The 22,594-nt window shown below is 46.5% G+C and overlaps 1 protein-coding gene across 6 annotated transcripts in view; it reads left to right on the plus strand.

The window, feature by feature from the left end:
* The window catches only part of NAV2 (neuron navigator 2), a 385,703-nt gene that overhangs the window by 221,762 nt on the left and 141,347 nt on the right, over nt 1-22,594 (plus strand). For all 6 annotated transcript variants that reach the window (XM_032413834.1, XM_032413835.1, XM_032413836.1 and 3 more), the window contains 3 exons: nt 3,137-3,249; nt 9,445-9,553; nt 11,446-11,835. In XM_032413834.1, the coding sequence (XP_032269725.1) occupies nt 3,137-3,249; nt 9,445-9,553; nt 11,446-11,835 (612 nt within the window). The remainder of the gene's footprint in view (nt 1-3,136; nt 3,250-9,444; nt 9,554-11,445; nt 11,836-22,594) is intronic.

The following is a 22,594-nucleotide window of genomic DNA, read 5'->3' on the forward strand; positions in this document are numbered from 1 at the left end:
ATTTTTATCATTCCAATAACATTAATAGTCTTGAGGTCACGCATATTCAAGCTCCTGCTCACAGATTCTTGATTTGCATTTTCGAAATGAAAATATAGGATGGTCTTTGGTCACCATCAATTTCACTCCCTCTTTCTTTTTTTCTGGAGTCACTGGAAAGATTGTAAAACATTTAACCTCTTTTAAAATTTCAAGCTTTTCTGTGAGAGGAAAACTCCTAATGAAAGAGCAAATGTCTGACAAATAGGAGGAACGAGAAAATGTCACGCTATCTGTCAAGCTGCATTTTCATTTTCACGTTCACCCCGTACGATGTCCTTATGGCCCCTCTGATGTGCCTTTCCTTGTCAGGTGAACCAGGATGGGCATCGGGATGCCTGGGCTCTGTCTTTTATTAGCTTGTGACTCCCTGTGTGGTCTTGGGCCCTGCCTGGAGGGACAGCCATGGAGAATATGCACCAAGTATGTGCAGAGATCCAGCTAAGGGCTTTTTGTGCCTTAGCCCATATAATCATCCCCAAGACTCCATGAGCTAGCTACTTTTGAAATCCCCATTCTGTAGGTGAGCAAACTGAGGCTTAGAGTAATTAAATAACTTGCACCAAGTCCAGAGCTAATAGCTAGAAGAGCTAGTGTTTAAACCCAAATCTGTCTAACTAGAGGGACCGAGTTCTTAAGCATGAAACAATCTTGACTCTCTGAATCACTGCGTCTCTCTGAACTGCATTGTCCTCATCTGTAGAGTGAGGAGACTGGGTGAAATGAGGGGATTTTTAAAAATGGGTTAAACTCCCCTTGTGCTCTAAAATTCGATCAAGTTCATGGCTCACTGCAGATAATTTGCAGTGCTCCCCCCAGCCCCAGAATCTGTCCATGTTAGTGATGTTACCAAGGCATAAAAGAAAGATAAATCATCTTTTAAAATCACTCTGAATGAACTGTTTATCAATTCAGAAGTAACACTGTATATCTATCACTTGAAGCTCTACTGGATGCTTCTATATCCTATCAGGGGAGGTCGGCTGTTGTAAGCCCTGCTGCACAGAGGGGGGACCCTGAGGGTCCGAGGTATGAAGTGACTTCTCAGATGTGCATGGCTACCTCCAGCCAGCTGCACTCCTACAGCTCGGAGGGTTCAGACTCCGAGTCTAATGCTCCTTCCCGTACCCGGCATCTTTCTAGACTTAAAAATTTCTCATTTGTCTGTTCACCGCACCCTGCCTAAGTGTCTGCTCTACATGTGAACTTGATCAGCTCGGGTTCTTGTATGTACATATCAAAAAAGCCAGTCTTTGCATTCAGAGAGCTCTCTGGTTGAGGGAAGATGTATTAATTAGGTCCCATTGCAATACATCGGCATCAGGCGAGTAAGAGTGCTGTCAAAACACACAGGTAGAGCCATCCGCTAGCACTGCCCAGGGAGGCTTCCTGGCCAAGATGACGTGTGAACTGCATGTTAAAGGCAAATGGGGAGCAAAGTGAGGAAGAAAGAGGAAAAGAGCCTTCGGGCACAGATCACCATAACTACAAAGACAAAACTGCTAAGGGCATGATGTGATCTCGGAATGGAGAGAAGACACGGGTGGAACATAGGGCAGGACTGGCAGGAGACAGGGCTGGAGATGAATGAAGAATCCCCACATCGGGCATTGTCTTCCACAGTAAGGACTTAACTTTCTCTGTGGGCAATGGAAACTATCAGAGGCCTTTCATCAGAGTGATGTGATCACATTACAAAAATCAGTGGAGGATGGTGTGGGGAGGAGACCAGACCTACAAGCGGTCTCGAATAGAGAGCGCAGATTCAGGTGCCCGATTCAGACCTAAAAGGTAACCTAAATCAGCAGCTCGAGGTAATGGGACTGGGGCAGAGGGACTAGGCCTCTCTGGAGGGAGCAACCATCCCTTGGCACCAGCAGGTGGCAAGGTCCTGATTGACTTTCTTGTTTTTACTGAAAGAAAAAGAAGAGAAAGGGACAAGGCAGAAATCCAGATATTTCTTGCAAAATCTCCCAGTTTTAAAATGTTGAAATGAATTCAAAAAGCATTAAAATACTACACAGAACAGTAAGAATCCGTGGGCTGGTTCTAATACTTGGCTGCCATTTGTAACCTCCAGACTAAAGGCAGTGTACCTGTTTACACAGTGCTTATAGGGCAGAGATGACGAGAGCTTGGACTCTGGCCAGGGGGTCAAGAGGAGCAGTGGGAATCCAAATATGCTCGACGGTTGGAGATTGCAGGAATTTGGAACTGATGGCTTCATTCGGAGGGCAAAGGCGGGGCAGAATAGATGACGAGGTTTCTCAGTACGTCCCCCACATTTAAGACAGTTCACATTCTTGGCAAACACTTTCTTCACAGAGAGTGAAATCTGGTTGAATGAGCTCAGGATGCTAATGAATTAATAATGCTACACCCAGGGTTATGCATCTGAGTGCAATTACGCATCGCATGCCATGCCTAAGTCAGCAGAGGTAGTTGTGGCAAGAACACATTGCATGAAGCAGTTGCCTGGATTTGCTTGACAAATGAGGGCACAGAGAAGGTTTGGGGAAGTACAGATTTCAGTCAAGTGTTGAAATAATGATCAATGAGACCTTTCATCTCAGAAGATCTGAGCTCTGAATCAGAGACGTGGAGGGCAAACACACCTGCTTGGCACCCACTCCTGACTGGTTTTATAGTCACCTTTTCAGAAAGAGCCATGTCAGGAAGATTTGGGGAGGGCCATGGGGCTGTTAATGGAGTCCTCTTTATGCTTGACTTGCTGGCATTGCTGAGTACTTAGAAGTTGCTCTTTGGCAGAGGTTAAATGATCCAAACCACGCGGTACTCTCCAGCATTTTTCTGGCTAGACCTAGCTCCCTGATGGGGATTCAGAGAAGCATTCCCCAGTGAGGGATTGCAGACCCTCCATTTGGGCAATGAATATTTCATCTTTTACAGTTCGGTGGTTCTCTCTCTTTCTAGGACATTGCTCCACATGTGCTGATGAATTATTTAGAGTCAGTCTGCTGGTCTGCTCTGTTCTAAAGCTTCTTGTGGGTGGTGGGTGCTGTGGTCAGACCACAGTGGTCCAGATGTGGTAGCTACTGTTCGTGACAAGTGTGTCTGCTTTGGTTTGTGTGTGAAGGTCCCAGACAGACACCGAAGGGAATGTTACTGCTGAATCCAGCTCCGCGGGTGTGAGCATGGAGCCCAGCCACTACACCAAGAGTGGACAGCCTGTTCTGGAAGAACTCACTGGTGAGTACGGAGCCCCCAGATAGTTTGTGTCTGCTGGTGATGAGGCCTCCCGTATGACCACCTGCTGGAAGGGCACAAACCCAGCTTGACTCAAAGTTGCTTTACTGTTGCATTGATGGATGAGCTAAACAAACTTATTTTCTTTTTTATTATTTTATTATTTTCCTTCTTCTCTTTCTTCCCAGTCCTCTCTCACACAATCTACTCCCTTGTCCCCAGAATTGTAAATAAGTCTCTTACTTATTGGCAGATCCTATTTTAATAAATATTCCATTTCGCTCATGTAGGGGATCTGGGTGCTCTGACACTTAACCTTGAACCTCCTTGTTTACTCTTCAGATAAAGTCACTTTCAAACAAGATCTGGAGCTATATAATACTGTCTTTTTTTCTTTCCTGTATGGAAGCACTGATTGAAAATGCATTCTTAGCATCCTCCATTAATCAGAAAGAATACAGCATGCTTCTTTTACCAAAAAGAAACAAACGAGCAAACCTAAATTTTATTTAAGTATAACCTAGCCGATGATGATTAAAGGGGTATTATGTTATGTGAAAACATAAAATCCACAGTGTCATGTAGTTAAGGCCACAGATATTGATTTATCAATGTTACACTGTCACATTCTTAAAGGAGAAAAGTTAGATATGAGTTAGGATTCCTACTGCAGTGCATTCAGAGTTACCCCCTCCTCTGTCTGTCTTCCCTGTTCCCCAATTCTGTGCCCTCTCTTCCAGCAACTTCTAATCAGGGAAGTAAGTGGTAAACCACATATTTAGCCGTGGTTGTATTATTCTTCGCATATCTTACCACTTCCAGAGTTGGGTTAAAAATTGAATCCATGTTTAAAATCCATTTATTAGACTAAATATCCATGACCACAGCATTTTAATAGCCACATTACAGCTGTGGAATTGGTCTGCAGCCCACGTGATGGAATCGTACCCATCTCACCATTAACTCTGAGTATTAATTTCAGAGGATCTGAGCGATTTAACTATTTCCTTCTGGTTCTGCTGGCTGGGCACAGTGATGGGGCAGAGTTTTGAAGCCATTTTGAAGTGATCCATCTTGCCATGGCTCAGGGCCCCACATTTGGGATTGATTTTGTGCTTCCTTCTCACCAAGCTCTGTAGCCCCCTTGCAGATGAGGACACGGATAGCCCAGCTAAAGAGCCCGCTATGAGAAGGGCGTGGCATTCAGCGACTGCTCAGGTCTCCACACGCATTCCAGACCGTGTTCTTATGTGCACACATCAAAGGAGCCGGGCCAGCCCTCCAAGGGCCCGGCATGTATCAGATGTGTGTCCCGTGGAGTAGTGTGGATTCATGTCAGACACCGAGGCTCGGCAAAATTCACGTTTGAAAAGCAAAAGCAGCTAGAGAACATTCCACATCACACTTAAATTTCAGAGTGACAGATTACAGCCTGTGATCTTTCACCAGTTTTTCTCTTTCTCCATGTGTCTCCTCTGCATCCAGCCTGCACAGCCCAGGAGGAGCTCAGGGAGCCTGAGATGCTGTAGTGGGCGTGGGGGGCAGACCTGTGCAGCCACGCTCAGGGAGCCTGAGATGCTGTGGTGGGCATGGGGGACAGACCTGTGCAGCCACGCTCAGGGAGCCTGAGATGCTGTAGTGGGCGTGGGGGGCAGACCTGTGCAGCCACGCTCAGGGAGCCTGAGATGCTGTGGTGGGCGTGGGGGGCAGACCTGTGCAGCCACGCTTGCCTGGTCAAGCACTCTGGTTTTCGTCAAGTCTGATGGCATGGGTTGCTGATGGGAATTTTGTCCGTCCTCCCGCCCCCCTTCCTCCCTCCCTCCCTCCCTCCCTCCCTCCCTCCCTCCCTTCCTTCCTTCCTTCCTTCCTTCCTTTTTCTTTCTTTTGCTGATGGGAATTGCTTAATCAGAGTGGCTTGTCTTTACATTCAAGCAGTGGAAATCAAATGTGTGACTATACTGTGAATTATGGAGATAACGAATAGTAGTGCAAGGTTAAATTAACTTATCCATAGCCGATCCCTTGAAATGACAATGAATAGTAAGTGTATTTAGAAATAGATATTTAGGGGGCACCTGGGTGGCTTAGTCACTTGAGTGTCCGACTCTTGATTTTGGCTCAGGTCATGATCTCAGGGTCATGAGATCAAGCCCTGTGTTGGGCTCCACACTCGCTTTCTCTCTCGGAAAAAAAGAAATGGACAATGGACATTTAGGAGACTATTTGACCAATTGCTTTGTTCTTCCTCTCCTTAGGTGGGGAATTAGGTGGATTTTCCCATGGTGCTTTGTCATTAGCATAGCATTACAGCTGAGACCTGCGTCTTGGGTTGTAGAGTTAGAAGGGAGCACACACACCTGTTTATTACCCAATCCATGAATCCCTCTCTCCATCACTGATGAAATGTCTTTCAGTCTCTGCTTGGATATTTTTGACAGGAAGTTACTCCTTCGTAAGGCAGCCCTTCCATTTTTTGTTGACTCTAACTAGTAACAGAATTCTTTATTCTTTCGTTTCTAATCACTGGATATAATCCATCTCCTGTAGCCCACAGATAATTTCCATTCTCTGTCATACAACAGCTTCTTCCTTAAGCCTCCTTCCCCCAAATAAAAATCCCAGGTTCCTTCCATGTTCCCCTTGTAACACCCTGACATCCTCCAAACTCAGCTGTACTTGATCAGAATGTGGTGTTCTCTCCATCATGACCAGTGGCCTGAGGGAGGCTGACCTTGCAAATATAGGAGAGCTGCAGAGAGCCACAGGATAGCTTAACATCTCTGTGTATGAGCAGAAGGAGCCTCTCCTTCCACCAGAGCATGGCTGTGTTCTTATTTTGTTTAGGCTGTGAGTTGGTAGGGGAGTCTTACATCATCTGAGGAGGTAGAATTGGCAATTCAGAATGTGATCACCCAAGCAAGGGAGGTGGGGTCCTGGTTTGCCCTTCTGCATTGCTCTTGGAATCTGGTATGTGTAGAGCTCTGAGGGGAGCAGACATTTCCCAGAAGAAACCCCCCTGCACACACCCCACCTTGGGGGAAAACAGAAAACCCAAATCCAACAAGCCCTTATTTTGTGCCAGGCATATCATATGCATCTTCATTTGATCTTCCAACCAACCCTTTCAGAGAAGGTTTTCTTTCTTTTTTTTTTTTTTTTTAAGATTTTATTTATTTGACAGAGAGAGACACAGCGAGAGAGGGAACACAAGCAGGGGGAGTGGGAGAGGGAGAAGCAGGCTTCCTGCAGAGCAGGGAGTCCGATGCGGGGCTTGATCCCAGGACCCTGGGATCACGACCTGAGCCAAAGGCAGATGCTTAATGACTGAGCCACCCAGGCGCCCCTCAGAGAAGGTTTTCATCCCCACTTTACATTTGGCATTCAGAAAGATAAGTGACCTACTCAAAGTCAGTTCCTAATCAGCAGCAGTGCCAGGATTCAAGCCTTTATCTGTCGAAATGCAGATAGTCTGTGCTTTTTCTTTAACTGGACACTGACCAAACATTTTTGGACAAGAAATACATCTCAGGCATCTATAGATTTGTGTGACGGTTACTAAGAGTAAGGGTGAGATACCATCCCATGTCAAAGATCTTTGACTTTCTAAAGGAGAGTGAGCAGGCGAACATGTCAATTAGGAGAGATTTCGAGAAATAAGTATAATTATTATACTTCGGCATGTGATTAATTAATTTGAAAACATGTGCCTAGATTTAGCTTTGATAAATGTGTACTGCAGGGCCTAGACCTGTCCAAAGGGTCAGTTCCTTTTTGGCCTTCTTACATAGAATATGGCCAAACTGGCAACAAAAGATATTTACCTGTTGGCCCCAGGAGAAAGATGCAGTTACATTCTTCCAGCACCACTCAGGGGAGGTAAGTAAACATTCATCACTGCTTTCCTTTCAAAACGCATACATGTATGTATTTTTAAAGAATTAGGTGGGAAATGCAAGCTGGACCACTTTTCAGATAAGAGAAAATCGCCTTCCAACTTTCTCTTGGTTCAAAAGGGGGAGAAATTGAAAACACTTGGCATTTTCAAGGACAAGAGAGTTGGCTAGAGCCAATTTCCTCCCTAAAATCACACATCTATCATTCGGTCCATCTGCCAGCCTCCAGGCACCACCATGTCAGGAACAACCTGTGGAAGCCGTTCTGTCTCAGAAAGAAAGTCACTGCTATAACATTTCTTAGGCTCCCTATTACCTTATTAATGATGACTGCTGGGAGTTCTCCTTAGTGTCTGATGTAAATCCTCTTTGCTGCTGCCCATGTGTGCTGTGTTCTGTGTGGAGATTTCTTTAAAAATATTGCTCGATGCATGAGATAGTCACAGGCTTTTAAAGAGCCTTGATGAAATGTAGGGATCCGAAGGGGCACGTGCACCCCAATGTTTATAGCAGCAATGTCCACAATAGCCAAACTATGGAAAGAGCCAAGATGTCCATCAACAGATGAATGGATAAAGAAGATGTGGTATATATATGTATATATATATATGTGTGTGTTTATATATATATGTGTGTGTGTGTGTATATATATATATATGTATATACACAATGGAATATTATGCAGCCATCAAAAAAAAGAAATCTTGCCATTTGCAACAACGTGGATGGAACTAGAGGGTATTATGCTGAGCGAAGTAAGTCAATCAGAGAAAGACATGTATCATATGATCTCACTGATATGAGGAATTCTTAATCTCAGGAAACAAACTGAGGGTTGCTGGAGTGGTGGGGGGTGAGAGGGATGGGGTGGCTGGGTGATGGACATCGGGGAGGGTATGTGCTTGGTGAGCACTGTGAATTGTGTAAGACTGATGAATCACAGACCTGTACCTCTGAAACAAATAATACATTATATGTTAAAAAAAAAAAAAAAAAGAAGATAGCAGGAAGGGAAGAATGAAGGGGGGGAAATCGGAGGGGGAGATGAGCCATGAGAGACTATGGACTCTGAGAAACAAACTGAGGGTTCTAGAGGGGAGGGGGGTAGGGGGATGGGTTAGCCTGGTGATGGGTATTAAAGAGGGCACGTTCTGCATGGAGCACTGGGTGTTATACGCAAACAATGAATCATGGAACACTACATCAAAAACTAATGATGTAATGAGTGGTGACTGACATAATAAAATAAAATTTTAAAAAATGAATTAAAAAAAAAAAAAAAAAGCCTTGATGGTGGTTCTGCGGTCTTCTCAGCCCTCCCTGGAATTTCTCTGAGGGAAAGACACTTGCTTCCTTTCATCATGCCCGTAGTGATGCCCCATCTCCTCTGCGCCATCTCAGCCCAAACAAAGCGGGACAGCCAGAGAACCCAGAGCAAGGCTACTCTTGAGGGCACGTGTTTTCCCAGCTTGTGTGTGGCCTATTTTTCCTGGTACGTTTGTGCCTGCTTCACCTCTGCCTGGCCAGGTGTCCTGCAGAAAATCTTGCCCCGAGAATGGAAGTCTCTTGTCACCCAAAGAGAAGCCCTCGATCCTCTTGACGGCTTCCCTCCCTGCAGCGCCGGCAGGCATGAGTCCGTGCTTGAGGTGGGCACTATGCTCAGGAGTCTCCAGGCCCCATCCCATTTAGTCCCTGCAGCTGTCCTATGAGGTCGATACTGTCACTATCCTCATTTTAATACTCTGGAATCTGAAGGCTAGAGTGGGTCAGCGCTTTCCCCCCAATCCCACAGCCAGTGAGTTAGAGGAACCAGAATTTGAGATGACACAGTAAGTCTAACAGAACGAGGCAGACCTCACTGTAGAAGTATTTGTGATTAATAAGTAAAGATCAATTAGCCACTGTGCAAGTCCCATTTACGAAGTAGGGCTGATAGAGGGCAGCGTGTTATCACCAGTGGATGAGAAGATACAATGCCTCACTCGCTTTTGCGTGGGCAGAAGATGATTCGCGGGGAGTGCTCAGACCTAACTTGTGTGTGTCTTTGTTGGAGACCATTTGAAAATGTATTTACCCCTCAGACTAGGTGCCTTGCTTCTCCTACAAGCTAGAGTTTACCTGTTTCAGGAGGGACCTGGAGGGTAAAGAAAGACTTCTCTCCTTGGATTTAACAACTTCCTTTGGGCTTTCATCCATCCATTTATTCTCAAATCCTTAAGTGCCCCTGGTGAGCGTGGAACATGGTGTGTTTCACAGAGCTCCCGGTCGATCAGAGAATTAAAAGTCTTAACCTTCATCTTTCCAGGGGAAGACCCCGAGGCTCGGCGACTGCGGACCGTGAAGAACATTGCCGACCTGCGGCAGAATTTGGAGGAGACCATGTCTAGTTTACGGGGGACTCAGGTCACACACAGGTATCTGCCATGTGAATTTCTTCACCGAATTGCAGCAACTTGATTTTCATGCAGCTTCTCCTGTGTGTGTTCATGCCAATGCAAAGCGACTTGGCTAATAATGGAATAAATAACTTCGCTCCCCAAATGTGCTGGAACTCACAGGGAGTGCCATGCGATGTGCAGAAGAGAAATATAAGGAGTGAAAATGAGTGTAGACTGGTTCCTCCCCAAAGCAGATGGTTGCTAAATCCATTCAACAGAGGATGTTGTGGACCAGTTCCATTTAGATTTCGCTTTACTTGCATTTTCCAAGCCTGTATTGTGCTCTGAAAATGAGCAGGTGAACTATATTTGACCTGTGTGATAAAGTGAATAACTTGAATTCCTACCCAGTCTTCAGATACACAACACTCTGTAATGTTGTTAGTCATGCCCGTGTATAAAACACGTAAGGAAATATTTATAAAAACTTATGATCATGTTTAAACTATGATTTAGTTGGATGAAATCTAGGATTACATTGGAAACATTCATCAGGTTGTTTTCATTGTTGAGCAAGAAGTTGAAGAGGATGCAACCCTCAGACACCCCGTTAGTGGATTTTGGCAGAACCAAGCTTTAAGGTTTATGCTGGGCTTTGATAATGAAGACAGAGTCCTAGTTACCCCATTGAACTACCAGGGAGTCTCCTGTTCTCTGATTTCAGTCTCTTTGATAAATGAATAGAACAAGGAGACAGCAGGGCTTCCCCATTCCTGGCGGCTTTGGCAGATCGGGGTGAAGCACTCCGGGTTCTATCTTAAATAAGACAGGGGCCTGATCCTTAGGGGTCCCCAGTATGAGGATAGTAAGGCTGTTTCTAGGATCGAAGGGAAACAATAAAACAGTTGAGGCACCAAATTGGTTCTTCCAAAGGACAGTCAACTTAGGGGATGGTAGTGGGGTGCCCCCCACCAAACCTTCAGCTGTGTAATAGCATGGAGCCAGCTGCTAGGCCCTGGGACTCCGTGATCAAGTATGAAACATCCTCTTTCCACCCTGATCACCGAAACTGACTTGCTGGGGGACGTGACTGTTCAATGGCTTTCTTGGTGTGGGCTAGGATGGTCATGATGACATCAGGGAGCCCTTCGATGGCTTTTCTGCAGGAAAGAGCCTCTCTGCTTAGTCGGAACACCCCAATGTGCTCTGCAGAGATACACTGACCAGCTTGCTTGGGCCACAACAACTGCAGGGCCAGAAAGAGTGGACGCAGGAGTCTTTTCAATGGCCAGGGATGAGCTCAGTTGCCTGGCAGGTTCAGATCCTTGTAATTTAATTTATTCTGGACCTCAAGCCTGGGTATATACTACTCTCAGCCTTTTGCCCCCCAAAGTTTAGCTGTCTTTTGGAGAAAATGTGGGAGAAGCAAAAGTGTTGGGGAAAGAGGGCTCTCCCCACCTGCTTGGTCTCATGGGAGCTGAGCATGTGACAGGTGACATTGGGAGCTCCGGAGCAGAAAGGGGAGCTATGACACAGTGTGCGAAAAGGTGTGCACCTGTGGGTACGTTACGCCCCCTCGTTATCATTTTGGCATTTTCTCTTTCCTTTCTTGGGTTGGAAAAAAGATGCTAAAAGTTAAAATCATTTAACAAAAGGAATTGGTAGTGGGTATCCCATACCATGTTTTAGGGGGAAAGTCTCTTCTGGGCTTTCCAGAGTGTTCTATACTCTGCAGCTCCGTCTTTTCATTTCTCACAGAGGAAACACGCTTGTGTGGCCCATCAGTGGCTATTATTTGATCCTATTCTGTATATAGGAAATATTTCATAATTCTAAAAAAAAAATTTAAAGAACATAACATATAAACTGCAAAGGGATACTAAGCACATGAGGGTCTGTCTAAGCCAAGGCTGGTTTTATGTTTTCAGCACATTGGAAACCACATTTGACAGCAACGTCACCACGGAGATAAGCGGGCGCAGTATCCTCAGCTTGAGCGGCAGACCCACTCCCCTGTCCTGGAGACTCGGCCAGTCCAGCCCTCGGCTCCAAGCAGGAGACGCCCCCTCTATGGGCAACGGGTATCCACCTAGAGCCAATGCCAGCCGGTTCATCAACACCGAGTCGGGCCGCTACGTGTACTCTGCCCCTCTGCGGAGGCAGCTCGCCTCCAGGGGAAACAGTGTGTGCCACGTGGACGTCTCAGACAAGGCAGGAGACGAGATGGACCTGGAAGGTATCAGCATGGATGCCCCCGGCTACATGAGTGATGGGGATGTTCTGAGCAAGAACATCCGGACGGATGATATCACCAGCGGGTGAGTACCTGGGGCTTCTCTCTCTTCGAAGAACGGGAGGCAGCTTGGCAGCCGGTTTCTCTTTCGTAGGGCTTTGTTTAAGTTCTCTGATGGAGATCAAACTGTCTAGTTCACCTTCTGCTCTGTCAAAGGCTGTGTGGTGTGCAGGGGCACCTTCTGGGCTGAGAGTCACCAGATGTGGGCTGCAGTCCAGACTTAGCCAGGAACTTGCTGGGAGGTCTAGAAGGCTCCAGCAGCGGCCAGAGCGACAGCTGGTAACAAACCTATTGTGTTGGTCCTTTAAACCAAGCCTTGCACTTAAGATGGAATCCAGACTCTAGCCTGGCCTCCCTGGTCCTATCGGATTTGGCCCTCACCTTCCTCTCCGAGCTCCTTGTTCTCCACCCGCCTTGCTTCCTCGGCTGTGGCTGCCCCTTCTCTTCCTCAGTCTCATTAAGCTCTTCACTACCTCCCAGGCTGTGCACTGTCGGCCTCCATTCTGATCTTTCTGGTCTTTGATCTCGGCATGGCTGGTTCTTCCTTGTTGCTCCACTGGCCTCTCCTTGGAGGAGCCCTCCTTGACCATTCAGCTTGAAGTAGTTATGTGGCCTGCCCCATGCCCTCGTCCTCTCCATCATCATCTTAGGCTCCTTTGAAAGCTTATTACTATTTGAAATTATCCTGATGATGTGTTTATATTTTATTGACTTCCGGCCCCCTCCTGCTTACCCCACAATAAGCACCACGAAGCAGGGACATCGGCTGGCTTGTTCGCCACCTTATCCCCAGTGCCTGCTACGTACAGGGGCTTAGACATCGTGCTAAATAAATGAACATGTGCCTCGATAGATGAAGGAACAAACCCAGCCTCCCTGTGATCCATTTACTCACGTGTGAAATTTAGGGGAGCGGTGGGATGGTGTCTAAGCCGCACTGCGGCTGTGTGTGGCGCGAGGCATGGCCGCCTGGTTTTAGCTGCACTTCCAGATCACAGTGTAAACAGAAGGAGCCTCTGTTTATTTCACTTGCCTGAGACTTCTCCATCTGTTAGCCTCACTTGTACAGAAGTTCCCCCATGGTCTTTTCCTCCTCTCCCATGCTAGCAGACAAAATGGCAGATAATAGAAATCGGGCAGAATAATCATACTGCTCCTTTCCATGAACAGAGCGATCAGGACCCCCATGGGTGAGTCAGTACTTTCATAATTTTAATAATAGCTAATGTGCTCCCACTGTGTGCTGAGCACTGGGCCAGGGCTTTATATGTATAACCTCATTCTGTTCTCACAGCAAGCAGGTGATATCATAATTCCCATTTTATGGATGAGTAAACTGAGGCTCTGAAGGGTTAAATAACTTGCCCAAGGTCCCAAATGGCAAGTGGTTAGGAGGCAGAGCCCAGGGTTCATGGCTTCAAAGCCAGAGGCTGTTATTACATCATCTTGCCCAATATTTTATTGCTACTTAGCACCAACTGCTGGAGTTTATTTCAAAATTACTTTTGCTTAGTTTTACCTGAGTAGGCATGTTCTTTTATTCAATGAAAACCTCAGCTATAAAGGTTCTTTGGCTTTCTGCCTGTCACTTTTAGAACCATCTTGGTGAGTGAAACTTTGGAAGACAAGAGCCGCCAAACCCTTACAATGTAACGAATTTCTACTTTCCAGGATGGCTGGGAACGCTAATGGACTGGAAATGATCTGGGCAACTGAGAGCATCATTTTGTGTTTCTGGTTTTCCATAAGCACAAAAAATAGTCACACCTATTAAATTGCCTTTTTATTTATTTAGAAGACTTTTGGTATCCAGCATGGCCTCAAGATTATCACCAGCCATTCCCACTGTAATATGGTACTGAAATATTTTTGAGTTACTTTGAGGGTTTTTTTTTTATCTTATAATACTTAATTTTACTGTCAAGTCAGTCTTAATCCTCAATAGGTGGTCAGTCTGATCTTGATGCAGTATTGACCATTTCCACAAGGTGGAGACATTGAAACACCGTCCACTGAACCTTAGTGATGTCCCCGGGAGACATTTGCAGTTTTTTTTTTTTTTTTGCTCTTCAGCCATAACCTTTATCCCTGCGAAACAGCACAAGTGTTTACATTCCAGTTCCTGCTTCGGGAAGCTTACACTTTGAGCAAGTGAGATACGCTCAGAGCAAGTGTAGATAAAAGTGTGGAAATGTAAGCAAACCACCCAATTATTGAAACTGGAGAACTCTGGTCTGCTTTTTCTTCCCCATTTCTTTTAATGTAGAACTTTACCTTCAAAATGAGGAGGGGGAAGCCGAAATGGCCTCGAATGCTCCTTTTAGTTGTAACACTCTGGAACACGAGTTAAGTAGGACTCCACTGTATGGAAATGCGTGTGAGTTTCTGCTCGGGGCCACGTTACCAGTTTGCCTTCATATGCTGAGTTCAGGGCAGCTTTCATGTCCTTTGTACTCACTTCTTTTTCCTCTTACACACATGACAACATGTAGGTATTGAAGGACTGGGCTCTTGCTCTGTGCTTCAGTATCTGCTAAATAAGTCATTTCGCTGAAACTGTTGATGTGGTAGAAAACAGACAGATATCAGGCGGTGCTGGAGCCCTGCTCTGCCCCTTGCAAGCTCTGTGACATTAGGTCCATCACTTCACTCCCTTAAGCCTTGCAGCACTGCAATTACTATGGTCTTTAACCTTCTACAATTAGATATTTCTCTTTGAGGTTGTATCTGATTAATGGCAAATATCTGATGAAGACAGAGTTTCAGACAAGGTCTAGATGTCTTATCAACCTCAAACATCCAGACACTTGGAAACAGTGAGATGATTCAAGTTTTCATCCAAATGCTTATTTGGCTTAGTGGGAACAGCCTTGATGTATGAGTAATATGTAAATCCCTTTGAGTACTCTTTAAGGAGAGTTTTTGTGAAAGTTTACAGTGAGTTTATTTAGAATGCCTGACATGGAAGTTAAGTTCTGGTTTCTGAAAACCTGTGACTTTGTTTTTTTTTTAAATGACACACTGTACCCCAGCTTGGTATATAGCAGCTGTTTTTTGCTGTCTCTAGTTCATTGTCTCCACTGGCTATGTGCGCACGTGCACCTGTGTGCATCATTCAGTTCTCCCTAAGGTGCGCCTGAAATTACTTTATTTCCATTGAGTTTTGCTAAGAACCTAATAACAAATGCCTTTTGTCTTTTGGAGTGTGTATTAAACTTTTCCATTGCACTTAGTATGTACTAGGCGTGTCTAAGTACTTTACAAGTTGTTGCCGGACCTTACCACTTCCTTTTATTAGACTGATAAATTGGGCTTTGGCTGTCCTTAATGGAAAAGAAATGAAAATAACAGACGAAGATGTCTCTTGCTAAGTTTTGATCTGTGAAGTCAATCCGTTTACTGATCTTCTAAAAATTCAAAGTGCCATATGGTATAGAATAAAATTAAAGGGACAGACTTAGCATCCATATGTTTGGAAAGATGATTTATTTCTTTTCAAAGGAGGCACTGAGTTGTATCATGTTCCAAAGTATACATCCCTTCTTGGAAAAAAAAAGATCATTTAAATGTAACGTCAGAAATTTTTCCGAGAACCTTTGATGGCTTCCCATGTCTTGGGGGAACAGATCTCAACTGAACGTGGGACGCTCTTTATGGTCTTTTCATCAGCTGCCCTCCCTGCCCTAACCCTGGCCACATCCCACCTCACATGCCCCACATTTCCCACTGCTCTGGGCTACCTGCCATTCAGTACCATCTGACTGATCCAAAAAATAGACACCTCCTAAAAAAGAATAATAAAAGAAACACCTCCTCTGTGATGCCCTCCTGAAGTCCCCGGCCCGAGTTACCTCTGTCCGTGTGTTTCTGGTGGCCTTGGTTCACACCCAACCTTACGTGTGAACTTTTCACTTGGTGTGGGAAGTGTTTGAGAGGGGCTGGCTAGTGTTGAGGAGAGCAAACGGTCTTAAAAGGCAAACTGAGTTGAGATTTAATCCTGGCTCTGCCAAATGAACTGGGACAAGTTCTTAACCTTTGGGACTTAGCAGTAGAACTTGAAAAGTGCTTGGCAGAGTCCAGGGTGCTCAAGAACTGTCATTCTCTCTGTCTTCCATCAACGGTGGAGCTCCTGGAAGGCATGACGTACCCATTATTTTTCTAAACTCAGAGACCACAAGTAGGTATTGAATGACTATTTGTGCATGGTCTGTTCTCCATGCCTACCCTCTCAGGACCTTGGGCTTATATAATTTGCTTTCACCAGCTGTGAAACTCAAGTTTCTATATGCAGAACTTGGAGAAAATCAGCTTCACCTCTGGTCTTTTTGGTGCGATGCATAGCTCCATCTAGTGGCCAATATAGGCTGGGACGCTGTGGTTTTGATTGCTTTTAATTCTGTTTTCTATTGGTTTAGGACTCAGGGCTGGTGTTATTCAGGGCTGAGGAAGGGGCAAATGTAGCAGTTGGTTTGTCTTTCAAATGTGGCTTGACCAGTAGTGTGGTGGGGGAGAGAAAGCAGGGCTGTGAGTTAGGTAGTCTTCAGAGCTGGCCTCGCGATGGCTGCGGTCTTCCCTGTTAGGTGTCGGGGATTTCTCCATCAACAGGTAGTGTACGTGACTGGTGCCTGCTGGAGGACTCAGTTCTTCAGAAGCAGAGGAACCCACCCCTGCCAAATTACTTGTAGCTCCGCAAGTCCATCAGAGCGTGTCCTAGCTCAGACTGCTCTAACAAAATACCATAGATGGGGGGACTTAAACCAGACATTTATTTCTCACCATTCTGGGGGCTAGAAGTCCAAGAGCAGAGCGCCAGCCTGGTTGGGTTCTGGTGAGCACCCCCTTCCTGGCTTGCTATGTCCTCACATGGCAGACAGAAGAGGCTCTGGTATGTCTTGCTCTTATGAGGATGCTAATCCCATCATGGGGGTCCCGCCCTTTTCATGACCTCATTAAACCCACTTGTCTCCCAGAGGTCATCCAACATGTGAACCACATACAAACGTACGAATTGGCGGGGGTTAGGAAAACAAGCGTTTCATCTGTAACAGGTGTTTCATGCTCGCACACATCATTTGCATGTGCAACACCTGTGCTTAGATTGCTTTCTCCATCACTGCTGTCAGGTCACCTCCTCCCAGAAGCTTTCTGTGATTCCATCCAAGCAGAGGTAGTGATTCTTTCCTCTGGACTTGACTTACCCTTAATAGTGCTGATAGCACTACACTGGAATTATTATAAATAGGTGTGTGTGTATAAAATCAAACAAGGCACCCATACAGAATATTTTTTAGACAGTTTCAGTGTGTTCACTGTGAAGAAGGTACCTATTACATACCTATTACAAGCTCTTCAAGGTTAGAGTCAGATCTGTCTTAGATGTTCCCGTATCTTCATGGGCTGACACGGTGCCTATTCTGTAGTAAGTAGTCGGTAAATATTTGTTGAATGAATGCTACAACTGATCGTCAGCGAAGCAAGCCCAGTCACCTGCCCCTAAATGAATGTGTGCTAAAGACGGAAGCCCCTTGAGCTTAAGGCCCAGCCACATAGTCTGTCCTCTCCTTGGCCTTGTCTTGTGCCGCCTGATTATCCCACAACTTTGACCACCTCTGTCACAGTAAGCCGGACGCTGACAGTACAGGAAGAGGGAGACCGCCCCTCCACGGGGGTCGTGGAGACGGAGGGACCCCTGTTCTTCTCTTCCTTCCTCATTGACCATCGTGGGCAGATGGGGGGAGATCCTTCTCACCAGGTCAGTGTAGATCACAGCAGATAGCACCATGGGTCAAAAAGGCGGCACCAGGAGCGTGAGGCCCTTGCTTATCTGGTAAATGTTTCTCATGGCCTCTCCAGGCCAGACCTGAAGTGACCTTGCAGGGCTGTTGTTCCTGGCAAACTGGTAGGAGAGGAAGCCAAACTACTCCTTATAGCCAAAACGCGCCCTGGGGCCAAGATAAAGGATTTTAAGTGGGGCTGTCCTCAAAGGCCCTGGGTCATGGCGGGGTGTGGCAGGCACCTCTGGGATGTGAAAAGGATGGACTCTCGTTTCTCCAGTTTGGTCCCTCTGCCATGATCTTGCTTCGTAAGGCTCTTAGAAGGCTTGGGAAGACCAGGTTGCCGGTCAGCCACTGGGCAGGTCCTGCTGGCGTTAGAAGGGTCACGCTGTCTTGGAAATGTAAAGACTCAGCTCTGTGGGCAGATCAATCTTTAAGGCCCCGGGCAAGTCAGTAGCCCCCAGTGCACCGCCATCTTAATGCGCATGGACGCACCTACATACACGCAGAGCTCCAGCATGAAGCCACAAGCCCAGAGGAGCCCTGTGGGCTATTGATGGAGCTGGGCCAGGTCCCATTGTGGGGGTCTTTCCATTCCTCTCTGCTTCCCTCAGCATTTCCACGCTGACAGGTTTTTTTTTTTTTTTTATGGTATATGAATTCACAGAAACCATAAATACTTTTCCCTGTCTGATACTTTCCCTGGTGTTAAATATCCCAGGCAAGTCCGGTGACCCTTGTTTTCATAAGAAGCTCTCTTTAGAGTAAGCGAACACAGAGTGTGGTGCGGGGGGGCAGGATTAATTTCCCCAAGTGTTACAGAACAAGTGACAGTTTTCCCCGCGTGGTTGTGAGGTCATCTGACGGGGGCCATTTGACAGATTGATGGCTCTGGCTACCAAGGTCCCAGAGCTTCCCAAAGCATGGGCTCTCATGGAGTTGGAAACTGGAAAGCCCCCATTGGCCTGCCTTCTGAGGAGGCTCTGGGTAAAAGGCAGTAAAATTCCATTTGAATGTGTTTATTGAGTTTATTCTGTATTAGAGACTATGCTAAAGGCACTGAGGTCAAGAAAAATGAACAAGACCCAGTCCCATAGATCCTACCATCATGGAGGGAAGCTCATGGCACGGGGAAATGCAGAGGTCATTAGACAGAGAGCCCTGGAGAGCAGTGGGGAAGCAGGGGGTCCTGTGGGGACCACTAATGGAGAATACAGAGTAGCCTGTGAGGTAGGGGCAGCAGGCAGAGTGTGGGCGGTGGAGTCCCACCTGGATTCCGCAGCGGGCTGCACCGCTTGTCAATGTGTGTCCTTGAGCAGCTAGTTCGTTTCCCCGTGCCCCTCCCATAGCGGTGTCGTGGGGCTTCCCTGAGATGGCACACCGGCAGGGCACCCAGAGGACGTTCACTACCACAGCGCCTAGCACCTGCAGCACCTTCTGGACATGTGAGCTGGGTCTTGTAAGATAAACAAGCAGCCAGACCAAGGTCAAGAGCAAGGGCATGATGACATTTGGGCATGGGTATGTTTTTATGATGGATTGGAGATTGAAGACAGGAAGGGGTGGGCTCCGGTCAGAAGCTGTGAGAGTCCACAGAGAGCAGTGACAGGGCTCTGGGTAAGTCCAGACAAGCACAAGGGTCAGAGAGACTTCACATTGAACTCAGGCTGCCCTGGGGGCTAGTGGGGCAAAGGGCATAAAGGCGCCAGGACAACTTCCAGGTTTGGCTGGGAAAGAGTTGACATTTGTCCTCAGCACCCTCCATCCCAGATTTCCCTCTTACATGTGGGCACCCACCCAGGGCCCTCACGTTGCATCAGCCTCCAAGCCAGCTCCAAAGCAGGGCTGGCTGAGTGTTTAAGCAGATAATGTGGCAGCCTACATAATGCACCTCTGGGGACTTTAGGAAAATGCCAGCCCCACAGCCTTCCAATCCTTGCCCTGAGATAGCTCAGGGCCCAGTGGGGGAGAGTACCCTGTTGGTCAACACTTAATTCTAACCCAAGGCAAGTGGTGATCAGTGTTAGCATTGCGAAGCGAAATGTGGGGGCTCCAAGTTGGATCTGAGAATAGAGCAGGTCCTATAGGGGTCTTTTATGCTCTCACTTTATCCTCCTGGGAAGCCAGCTTTTCTCATCTGCAAATGAGAATCATCATGCCCCAGAGCTGCCGTGGATTGAATGAGGTAAGGCATGAAGAATGCTGGTAGGGTGTCTGGGCATTGTGGATCCTTCCGGATCGTCCTCTTAGTAGTGATGCTACTGCTAAGGTTCAGTGGGATATGATGTACATATAATACCTAGTTCAGGTGCAGGGTGAAAGTGTTCACTGTGTTTCATTCTCTTCCACCCTTATGCATCCTCAAACCCCAGGGAGACATCTCATGATTCATGGGGTTTGGGGCGAGACCATAATTGATATTCACATGGGAAATGTAATACCCCTAAACACTCCAGCCGACAACCAGTGTGCCAGGTGAGAGCACCCTGCTGAGATGAATCAGGCCGAGCAAGGCACTCCTTCCTTTCCTCCCCACCATCTGGACTGTCTGCTGTCTTGTCAGAACAGACTTCCCGCCCTTCGCAAGGCTCTTCGTTCGTAAGCAGCATCAACAAAACACGCAGCAGCATATTTAGGTATTACTCAGATTGACCCCAGGTGTTTAACCAAGGGAACTTCTGCCTCGGACGCTTTATTCAGCACTAAGGAGAAACTCTGTTTTCTCAAGCTGACAAATATTTAGCAAGTGCCTCCTCCCTGAGCTGTGCTCTGGGGTAGACCAGCAAGATTTGTTCTCAGGGCTGGACCATTGGGTACTCCGTATTTGGGGGACTCACTTTTGATCCTTGTAGGTCCTTCTCAGGGTAAACCTAGGACCCATGAGCTCACATTCACTGAGGGGTACTTACACATACAAGAAAAATGTATTCCAACTCTGTAGCTCTCAGAAGATGCCAGGGAATAGAGCTAACATGTAGGGCACTCTTTTTGAATTGCTGAGTCTTACGTATTCCCCAAACTCGGGCTTTATATGATATTTTCATTTTACTATTAAGGAAAACGAAGACCCGAGAGGATCTTGTTACTTAATTGTTTTAAGCCCATGGAAGAGATGGAAAAGATGGCCTAATATCTTGTCATTTCTTTCCCTTTGTGTGCTGGAATTTCAGTGTGACTTTGGCATCTTTGTTGCTTTGCTATAGTTGGATATTTGGTCCTGCACCTTCGGGACCCCCCTCTTTGCTGTACCCTGAATGGAGAGCAGCCAGGAGTCACAGATAGACCCAAAGGTCCCCTCGGTTTCCTGTTAGGCTTTTGTGTGGCTCTCATTTAGAAAACCCAGTCCATGTTTATTTTTATCTCAAAGCATATAGATCACTGAAAATACCCTTCCCAGTTCGTTTTCCAGGGCCAGCAGCTACAGAGTGGCTCAATAGATTTATGATGGTGAGGTTGGAGAAGACGAAGTTCGAGTTGAGGTGAATATGAAAAGAAACATTTGGATGAGAGTTTGGGAGTATTTTGGCCCTGAGACAGTAAGCCCATGTTGAAAGACTCAAAAAAAACGGGGGGGTGGGGGCGGCATATGTGCCTTTACTCAGATCAAGATAAGGAACTGACATTTCCTTGGGAATTCGAGATCCTCTCATCCCGCTCCTCTGGAGGCATGGTATGATGGAAGAAACTTCAGACTTTGGACTCGGAGGACCTGATTTCATACTCTTTGCTTGCCGGCTGTGTGACCTCGGAGGTTTGCTTCCTTTCCTGAGCCTCTTGCCATGTGTTAGATGGTAGCCTACTTTTTAGGTATGTGGTGGGAAAGAAGAAGAGAGAGCGTGTGTGTAAAGTGTTGGACACACAGAATGGGAGTTCCCTTTAGCCTTCTCAGACTAGCTGCATTTATTTGCCTTACTCGTTTTTTTTCCCTACTAAGAATATTCACTAAGATGATCTCCTGCCGTTTCTTATTCTTGAGTGCAGTGATCACATTTCTGCTCGCTGTGTCAGAGTTGATTTCTGTATTAGTGTTCTCCAGAAGAAAAGTTGATGTGGCATTTCAAGTCCCAAGGCAGCCTAGAGGCAGAAATTCCTCCTCCTTGCGGAATATCAGCCTTTATTTCTCTTTCTTTATTTCTCTTTTTTTCAACTGCGTGGATGAGGTGTACCGCCATTATGGAGGGTAATCTGCTTTATTGGAAGTCTACTGCCTTCCATGTTCATCCTCCTCTAAAAAGTACCTTCACAGCAACGTCTAGTCTAGTGTTTGCCCCAATATCTGGTATCATGGCCCAGCCAGGCTGACGTATAAATTAACCATCACAGTCTGCAAGCAGGCCTTGTAGGATCAGTGGGAGTGAGTCATCTGGGGGCAGGAGGCAGCTACCTGTGGCCCAGAGACAAAGAGCAACACATCAGCTTGTAGAAACATCTGTGAGGACTCAAGGCTAATGCGTCCTGCCTGGGATATGACCACAAATCAAGGGTGCATGCCTTGGAAGGATCCGAGCATCCCTTCTAGACTCCCCAGGGTCCTGATAAGAAACCTCCCTGAGAAATGGAGGGTTTGACCTTTTCTCTTAATCCTCCAATAACTTCGGGGTGAGACTGATGCCCTGGCATGAACACTTCTGGGCTAGAGGGCTGATGATTTTTGAGACCCCAAACTGAAATAAGATTCCAAGTCTAAGGAGAGGCTCAAGTCTGTCTCCAGAGTCTTCCAGCTATGAATCAAGCCTGCATTCACTTCTTGATCTTGGGACAAGTGGGAGAAGGGCATCTGTGGTCTCGGCCGCGTCACATGGTCCAGATCCCAGTTCCCAGAGCGTGGAGCTTGGAACCGCCCAGTCATCTGTTTTGAAATGAAAAATCTCACATACTTGAGCAGTGAAGTTTAAAGGGTAAAGTCAACTCAACTTGTCAGAAACACGGGACAGAATAAATGTGGTGTTGGCTCTGCAGAGAAGGGGGCAGGCCAGCGAAGTCGCCTCACAGTGCCCGCTAGCACGAGTC

This window comes from Phoca vitulina, unplaced genomic scaffold (assembly GCF_004348235.1).
Source record: "Phoca vitulina isolate PV1807 unplaced genomic scaffold, GSC_HSeal_1.0 scaffold16, whole genome shotgun sequence".
Lineage (NCBI taxonomy): Eukaryota > Metazoa > Chordata > Mammalia > Carnivora > Phocidae > Phoca > Phoca vitulina.